The sequence below is a fragment of the Passer montanus genome, unplaced genomic scaffold, assembly GCF_014805655.1.
Source record: "Passer montanus isolate IOZ18808 unplaced genomic scaffold, ASM1480565v1 scaffold390, whole genome shotgun sequence".
NCBI lineage: Eukaryota > Metazoa > Chordata > Aves > Passeriformes > Passeridae > Passer > Passer montanus.
In genome coordinates, this window is record NW_024368708.1 from 32,128 (window position 1) to 41,634 (window position 9,507).

Below are 9,507 nucleotides of genomic sequence, written 5' to 3' on the forward strand. Positions count from 1 at the left end.
GCGGCGCCAGGCCCGGCACCGGCGGCACCGGCGGCACCGGCGGCGCCGGGGAGGAGGCCTGGGAGGCGTTGGGCACCGCCGAGGAGCCCGGCTTGGATGGCACTGCCGGAGAGACACAGTCAGGGAGGGAAATGGGGGAAAAAGGGAAAAAATGGGGGGAAATATGGGGAAAATAGGGGGGAAATGAGGGGAAATACGGGGGGAAATGGGGGGAAAAATAAGGGGAAAAAAGGGAAAATAAGGGGGAAAATGAGGGAAAATAAGGCGGGAAATGGGGGAAATAAATGGGAAAATAGGGGGAAAATGAGGGGAAAAAAGGGAAAACAAAAGGGAAAATAGGGGGGAAATTAGGTGAAAAATAAGGAGAAAAAGGAAAAATAAGGGGGGAAATGAGGGGAAAATATGGGGAAAAAGGGGGAAAATTAAGGGAAATAAGGGGGAAATGGGGGGAAATGAGAGGAAAATATGGGAAAAAAGGGAAAATAAGGGGGAAAATGAGGGAAAATAAGGGGGGAAATGGGGGAGGAAATAAGGGGGAAAATAGGAAAAACAAGGGGAAAAATAGGGGATAATGGGGGAAAATGAGGGAAAAATGAGGGGAAAATAGCGGGAAGATTAGGGGGAAAAAGGGAAAATTAGGGGAAAAAGGGAAAATATGGGGGAAAATAGGGAGGAAATAAGGGGAAAATGAGGGGGAAAGGGGAAAATATGGGGGAAAATAGAGGGAAATGAGGGGAAAATGAGGAGAAAATGAGGGGAAAATAAGGGGAAAATTAGGGGAAAATATGGGGGGAAAAAAGGGAAAATGGGGGAAAAATGAGGGGGAAAAAGGGGGGAAATGGGGGGGAAATATGGGGAAAATGGGGGGGAAATGAGGGGGGAAAACAGAAAATAAGAGGGAAAACAAGGAGAAAATGAGGGGAAAAGGGGGAAAAATGAGGGGAAAAGAGGGGGGAAAATGAGGAGAAAATAGGGGAAAATTAGGGGAAAAATAAGGGGAAATGGAGGGAAAATGAGAGAAAATAAAAAGGAAAATGGGGGGAAATGATGGGAAAATTAAGGGGAAATAATAGGGAAAAATACAGGAAAATAAGGGGAAAAATAAGGGGGAAAATAGGAAAATTAAGGGGGAAAATGAGGGAAAAAAATACATGAAAATGGGGGGGGAATAAGGCAAAATGAGGAGGGAAATGAGGGGGAAAATAAGGGAAGAAATCAGGGGAAATAACCAGAAAAAGAGGGGAAAAAATGGGGGAAAATGAGAGAGAAAAATAGGGGGAGGAAAGGAGGGTAAAAAAAAATGGGTGGGGGGACTTTTAGGGGAAAATTTTGAAGATTTCGGGATTTTTTGGGGTGAAATTCTGGGAATTTTTGGGGGGGGATCTTGAGGATTGGTGGATTTTTTTGGAGGGAATTTAGAAAATTTTTTTGGGAAATTTTGGGATTTTTTTCAGGAATTTCTTGGAGAAATTTGATGATTTTGGGTTTTTTGGGGGGGGATATTGCAGATTTGGGGATTATTGGGGGGAATTTTTGTATTTTTTCAGGAATTTCAGCAATTTTTTTGGCAATTTTGATAGATTTGGAGAATTTGGGGGAGAATTTGGGGATTAATCAGGGGGTACTCTTGGAATATTTCTGGTGAATTTTGAGGATTTGAAATTACTTGAAGGGGAATTTTTGGGTTTTTTTTTCAGGAATTTCAGCAATTTTTTGGGAAACCTCGATGATTTTTGGGGGGGAATTTTGGGCATTTTTTTAGGGGGAATTTTGAGGATTTGGGGATTATTTGGGGGGAATTTCAGGATTTTTTGGGAGGAATTTCAGGATTTTTTGGTGCGACTTCTGGGACTCTTTTCGGGGGGATTTGGGGATTATTTGGGGGGAATTTGGGGATTTTTGGGGAGCCCCACCTGGTTCCTTGCGGGCGCGGCCCCGGCCCTTGGTCTGGGCGATGACGATTTCCGTCTCCTCCGGCGTCATCTCCGAGATCTTCTGCAGGAAAAGCTTCTCCAGAGCTTCTGCCATCAGCACAATGTCATCCCCTGGCTGCAAATTGGGGAAAAAACACAGAAATTAGGGCAAAAAGCTTCTCCAGAGCTTCTGCCATCAGCACAATGTCATCCCCTGGCTGCAAATTGGGGAAAAAACACAGAAATTAGGGCAAAAAGCTTCTCCAGAGCTTCTGCCATCAGCACAATGTCATCCCCTGGCTGCAAATTGGGGAAAAAACACAGAAATTAGGGCAAAAAGCTTCTCCAGAGCTTCTGCCATCAGCACAATGTCATCCCCTGGCTGGAAATTGGGGGAAAAAACAGAAATTAGGGCAAAAAGCTTCTCCAGAGCTTCTGCCATCAGCACAATGTCATCCCCTGGCTGGAAATTGGGGTAAAAAACCAGAAATTAGGGAAAAAAGCTTCTCCAGAACCATGGGAGCATCGATGGAACCACGGGATCATCAATGGAACCATGGGATCATCAATGGAACCATGGGAGCATCGATGGAACCATGGGATCATCGATGGAACCATGGGATCATCAATGGAACCATGGGATCATCAATGGAACCATGGGATCATCAATGGAACCATGGGAGCATCGATGGAACCATGGGATCATCAATGGAACCATGGGATCATCGATGGAACCATGGGATCATCGATGGAACCATGGGATCATCGATGGAACCATGGGATCATCAATGGAACCATGGGATCATCAACCCAACATTGGATCATCAATGGAACCATGGGATCATCAATGGAACCATGGGATCATCAACCCAACATTGGATCATCAATGGAACCATGGGATCATCAATGGAACCATTGGATCATCAACCCACCACTGGATCATCAGTGGAACCACTGGATCAACCAATGCAGCCATGGGATCATCAAGTGAACATTGGATCAACCAATCCAAACACTGGATCATCAACTCAACACTGGATTATCAACCCAACCACTGGATCATCAATGGAACCATTGGATCATCAACCCAACCACTGGCGCATCAACTCAACACTGGATCAACCAACACAACCATGGGATCATCAACCCAACACTGGATCATCAATGGAACCATTGGATCAACCAAGGCAGCCATGGGATCATCAACCCAACCACTGGAGCATCAACTCCGCCATTGGATCATCCAATCCAGCTACTGGTCATCAACTCAACCAGTGGATCATCAACTCAACACTGGATCATCAACTCAACACTGGATCATCAACTCAACCCCTGGATCGTGGAGTCCAACCAAGATCAAGTCTAACTTTGGATCATTGAACCCAACTTTGGATGCCCAAATTCCATTTCAGATTTAGATTATCCAAACCAACTCTGGATTATCCAATCCAGTTTTGGATCAAGTCCAACTCTGGATCATCAAATCCAACCTCTGGTTCAAGCCCAACCCTTGGATGATCTCATCCAACCACCAGCTCAACCCCACCTGCCACAATTCCCAGAGAACCCCACCATTCCCCAGTTCCTGGAGAACCCCAACCTTCCCCAATTCCCGGAGAATCCCAACCTTCCCTGACATCCAGAGACCCCCACCATTCCCCATCTCCAGGGGTGGCACCAAGGGGGTTGGGACCACCTTGAGATGGATCTGGGACCACCCTGAGGGACCCGAGGTGGATTTTGGGGGGTTGGGACCACCCTGAAAAAAAATGGTGGTGAAAAAGTAGCAGAAATTTGGGAAAACGGGGCAGAAATATGGAGGAAAACCACAGAAATTTGGGGAAAAGGAGCACAGGTTTGGGGAGAAGAGGCAGGAATTTGGGGAAAATGGCAGAAAATTGGGAGGAAAAGACAGGAATTTGGGAAAAAGGGGCAGGAATTTGGGGAAAAGGGACAGAAAATGGAGGAAAAGGGGCAGAAATTTGGGGCAAAGGGGCAAAAATTTGGGGGGAAAACAGAGAAATCTGAGGATAAGGGGCAGAAATTTGGGGAGAAGGGGCAGGAATTTGGGAGAAAATGAAGAATTCTGAGGAAGGAGAAGAAATATGGGGAAAAGGGGCAGAAATATGGGGGGAAAGACAGGAATTTGGGGGGAAAGGGGCAGAATCTGGGGGGAAAGGCAAGAATTTGGGGGAAAAGGGGCAGGAATTTGGGGGAAAAGGGGCAGAATTTGGGCAAAGGGGCAGGAATTTGGGGAAAGGGGCAGGAATTTGGGGCAAAGGGGCAGGAATTTGGGGAAAGGGGGCAGGAATTTGGGGAAAAGGGGCAGGAATTTGGGTAAAGGGGCAGGAATTTGGGGTAAAGGGGCAGGAATTTGGGGCAAAGGGGCAGAAACTTGGGGCAAAGGGGCAGAAATCTGGGGGGAAGGGGCAGAAATTTGGGGAAAAAGGGACAGAACTTTGCAGAAAAGGGGCAGAAAATTGGGTAAAAAGGGCAGGAATTTGGGGAAAAAAGAAAGAATTCTGAGGAAGGAGAAGAAATAGGGGGGAAAGGGGGCAGAAATATGGGGAAAAGGGGCAGGAATTTGGGAAAAAAGGGACAAATTTGGGGGAAAAGTGGCAGAACATGGGGTAAAAGGGACAGGAATTTGGGGCAAAGGGGCAGAAGTTTGGGAAAAGGGGCAGGAATTTGGGAGAAGGGGCAGGGATTTGGGGAAAAGGGTCAGAAAATTTGGGAAAAAAGGGAAGAAATTTGGGAAAAAGAGGCAGAAAACTGGGGGAAAAGGGGAAGAAATTTGGGAAAATAGGGGCAGAAAGTGGGGGAAAAGGGGCAGAAATATGGGGAAAAAGGGCAGAAATTTGGGGAAAAGGGGCAGGAATTTGGGAAAAAAGGGGCAGAAGTTTGGGAAAAAAGGGGCAGGGATTTGGGGAAAAAGGGCAGGAATTTGGGGAAAAGGGTCAGAAAATTTGGGAAAAAAGGGGCAGAAGTTTGAGAAGAAAGGGGCAGGGATTTGGGCAAAGGGGCAGGGATTTGGGAGAAGGGATTTTTGGGACTTCCCAGGTACCTTGTAGGATACATGGCCATGGAAGTGCTCCCGAACGCGGCGCAGTCAGAGCTCGCTCGGCTGCTCCATCGATGCTGCCCCGCTGCGGCACGGCGCCTCCACCCGCTCTGAGGGGAAAAACCCTTGGGAATGTTGGGAATTCCCACCCCAAATCCTGGAAATCCACCCTGGGGTCATTGGGATCCATCAAAATGGGGAGATTCCCACAGAAAAATGGGGGTTGGGCACCAAAATTGGAATTTTTCGGGGTTTTTTTCACTTTTTTTCTCATTTTTCCAGCTCCAAGTCTGCGTTCCCAGGAGGGATTTCTGCTCCAGACCCCAACTCTGAGGGGAAAATCCTGGGAATTCCCACCCCAATCCTGGAAATCCACCTGGCTTCTCTGGGATCCATGAAAATGGGGAGACTCCCGTGGGAAAATGGGGTTTGGGCACCAAAATTGGAATTTTTCGGGGTTTTTTTCACTTTTTTTTTTCATTTTTCCAGCAATAAATCCGAACTCTGAGTGGAAAAAATGTGAGGAATTTCCCCAAAATCCTGGAAATCCACCCTGGGTTCATTGGGATCCATGAAAATGGGGAGATTCCCACGGGAAAATGGGGTTTGGGCACCAAAATTTGAATTTTTCTGGGTTTTTTCACATTTTTCCAGCCCCAAATCTGCGTTCCCAGGAGGGATTTCTGCCCCAGACCCCGATTCTGAGGGGAAAAAACCTCAGGAATTTCCCCCAAATCCTGGAAATCCACCCTGGTTTTATTGGGATCCATCAAAATGGGGAGATTCCCGTGGGAAAATGAGATTTGGGCACCAAAATTTGGGGTTCTCCACTATTTCTTCCCATTTTTCCAGCACTCAACCCCAAAAAATTGGGAGAATCCTACGGAAAAATGAGATTTTGGCACCATAATTTGGGTTTTTCCACTATTTTTTCCCATTTTTCCAGCACCCAAGCCCAAAAAATTGGGAGAATCCTACGGAAAAATGAGATTTTGGCACCATAATTTGGGTTTTTCCACTATTTTTTCCCATTTTTCCAGCACCCAAGCCCAAAAAATTGGGAGAATCCTACGAAAAAAATGAGATTTTGGCAAAAAAATTTGGGTTTTTCCAATAATTTTCCCATTTTTCCAGCACCCAAACCCCCAAAAAGGAAAGAATCCTACAGAAAAATCAGATTTTGGCACCAAAATTTCTTTTTTTCCAATAATTTTTCCCATTTTTCCGCCACAATCCCAAAAAATTGGGAGAATCCTACAGAAAAATGAGATTTTGGCACCAAAATTTGGGTTTTTCCGTTTTTTTCCCATTTTTCCCCCCAGGAGCTCAGGAGAAGCGAATTTACCTGAATTCCCAGGGGCCGTGCGGGCGTGGCTCCCTCAGCCTCTGACCTTCATCTTCCACCTCACGCTGCAAAAAGCTCTGGGAAAATGGGAATTTCCATCAATTCCTCATTCCAGCCCAAAATTCCCAGTTCCGGCCCCAAAATTCCAAAATTCAGCCCCAAAATTCCCAATTCCGGCCTCAAAATTCCAAAATTCAGCCCCAAAATTCCCAATTCCGGCCTCAAAATTCCAAAATTCAGCCCCAAAATTCCAAATTCTGTCCTTAAAATTCCAAATTCGGGCCCCAAAATTCACAAATTCAGCCCCAAAATTCCCAATTCCAGCCCCAAAATTCTCAATTCAGACCCAAAATTGCAAATTCAAACCCCAAAATTCCCAATTCTGGCCCCAAAATTCAGCCCCAAAATTCCCAATTCCAGCCCCAAATTCCCAATTCCGGCCCCAAAATTCTAAAATTCAGCCCCAAAATTCCAAATTCTGGCCCCAAAATTCACAAATTCTGGCCCCAAAATTCACAAATTCTGGCCCCAAAATTCACAAATTCTGGCCCCAAAATTCACAAATTCTGGCCCCAAAATTCCACCCCAAATTCCCAATTTCGGCCTCAAAATTCCAATTTCTGGCCCAAAAATTCTGAATTCCAGCCCCAAAATTCCCAATTCTGTCCTTAAAATTTCAAATTCTGCCCCAAAATTCCCAATTCCAGCCCCAAAATTCTCAATTCTCACCTCAAAATTCCCAAATTCAGCCCAAAATTCTGAATTCCAACCAAAACATTTCCATTTCCAGGGTTTGGAGCCGTTACCCAGGGTTGGAACTCCCCAGTAATTAAAACTGGGTTTAATTAACATTTAGTGGCCCTGAACTCACTCTTTACTGAGAGGTTTGTAATTAATCTCAGGTTTAATTGGCTTTTAGGCTGGGTTTAAGTGGTTCAGGCCTTACTCAGATCTCTGTCACCCCCGACTAATTAAAACCGAGCTTAATTAACATTTAGTGCTGGGTTTAAGCGGTCCAGGGCCCTGAACTCACTCTTTACTCAGGGCTTTGTCATTAAACCCGGGTTTAATTGGTTTTTAAGCTGGGTTTAAGTGATCCAAGGCCTTGCTCAGGGCTTTGCCAAAATTTTGGGAATTATCCTTAAAAAACCCCAAAATTTGGGAATTTATCCTTAAATGACCCCAAAATTTTGGGAATTATCCTTAAAAAACCCCAAAATTTGGGAATTTATCCTTAAATGACCCCAAAATTTTGGGAATTATCCTTAAAAAACCCCAAAATTTGGGAATTTATCCTTAAATGACCCCAAAATTTTGGGAATTATCCTTAAAAAACCCCAAAATTTGGGAATTTATCCTTAAATGACCCCAAAATTTTGGGAATTATCCTTAAAAAACCCCAAAATTTGGGAATTTATCCTTAAATGACCCCAAAATTTTGGGAATTATCCTTAAAAAACCCCAAAATTTGGGAATTTATCCTTAAATGACCCCAAAATTTTGGGAATTATCCTTAAAAAACCCCAAAATTTGGGAATTTATCCTTAAATGACCCCAAAATTTTGGGAATTATCCCTAAAAAACCCAAAATTCTGGGAATTGATCCTTAAATGATCCCAAAATTTGGGAATTGATACTTAAAAAAAATCCAAAATTTTAGGAATGATCCTTAAATGACCCCAAAATTGTGGAAATTATCCTTAAATGACCCCAAAAATTTTGGAAATTATCCTTAAATAACCCCAAAAATTTTGGAAATTATCCTCAAATAACCCCAAATTTTGGGAATTATCCTTAAATAACCCCAGATTTTGGGAACTGAGGCTCAAATGACCCCAGATTTTGGGAAATGAGGCTCCAAAGTCCCAGACCTTGCACAGAAAATCCCCAAGCAGCCCCAAAATCCCACCGGTGATGCCCAAACCGCCCCAAAAATTTGGGAAATGAAGCTCAAACTGCCCCAAAATTTGACAAACGAGACTCAAAACCCCAAAATTTTGACCAAAAATCCTCAAAATCCCACAAGTGATGCTCAAACCACCCCAGAATTTTGGAAACAATCCTCAAATAACCCCAGATTTTGGGAATTCATCCTCAAATAACCCCAAAATTTTGGGAAATGTTCCTCAAATAACCCCAAATTTTGGAAAATGAGAATCAAATGACCCCAAATTTTGGGAAATATTCCTCAAATAACCCCAAATTTTGGGAATTCACCCTCAAATAACCCCAAATTTTGGGAATTCACCCTCAAATAACCCCAAATTTTGGGAATTCACCCTCAAATAACACCAAATTTTGGGAACTGAGGATCAAAAACCCCCGAACTTGCACAGAAAATCCCCAAACAGCCCCAAAATCCCACAAGTGATGCTCCAACCACCCCAAATTTTGGGAAACAATCCTCAAACAACCCTAAAATTTGGGAACTCAAATAATCCCAAATTTTGGGAAATGTTCCTCAAATAACCCCAGACTTTGGGAACTGAGGCTCAAATAACCCCAAATTTTGGGAAATAATCCCCAAATCCCTCAAAACTTTGGGAAACTTCCCCAAAATCACCCCCAAAATTCAGAAAATTGCTCCAAAATCCCCCAAACTTTGGGACACGACCCCAAAATCCCCAAACTTTGAGAAATGACCCCAATATCCCTCAAAACTTTGGTAAAGGATCCCCAAATTCCCCAAAGTTTGGGAAAGGATCCCCAAAATCTCCCAAACTTTGAGAAATGACCCCAAAATCCCCCAAACTTTGGGAAAGGAGCCCAAAATCCCTCAAAACTTCGACAAATGATCCCAAAAATCCCTCAAGCTTTGGGAAGGAGTCCCCAAATCCCCCCAAACTCTGGGAAACAATCCCAAAATCCCCCCCAAAAATTCAGAAAATGGCTCCAAAATCCCCCAAACTTTGGGAAAGGATCCCAAACTCCCCCAAACTTAAGGAAATGATCCCCCAAATCCCTCAAAACTTTGGGAAATTACCACAAAAATCCCCCCAAACTTCGGGAAACAACTCCAAAATCTCCCCCAAAATTCAGACAATGACTCCAAAATCCTCCAAACTTTGGGAAAAAATCCCAAAATCCCCCAAACTTTAGGAAACAATCCCAAAATCCCCCCCCAAAATTCAGGAAATGGCTCCAAAATCCCCCAAATTTTGGGAAAAGGGTCCCAAAATCCCCCAAAC

The 9,507-nt window shown here is 44.2% G+C and overlaps 1 protein-coding gene across 1 annotated transcript in view; it reads right to left on the bottom strand.

Annotated features, from left to right (window-relative positions):
• The window catches only part of LOC120506537 (bromodomain-containing protein 4-like), a gene marked incomplete at its 5' end in the record, with an annotated part of 15,454 nt that extends 13,396 nt beyond the window's left edge, over positions 1-2,058 (bottom strand). Inside the window, 2 exons of the mRNA XM_039718196.1 lie at positions 8-102; positions 1,914-2,058. Of these exons, the coding sequence (XP_039574130.1) occupies positions 8-102; positions 1,914-2,058 (240 nt within the window). The remainder of the gene's footprint in view (positions 1-7; positions 103-1,913) is intronic.
• Between the last annotated feature and the right edge of the window lie 7,449 nt (positions 2,059-9,507).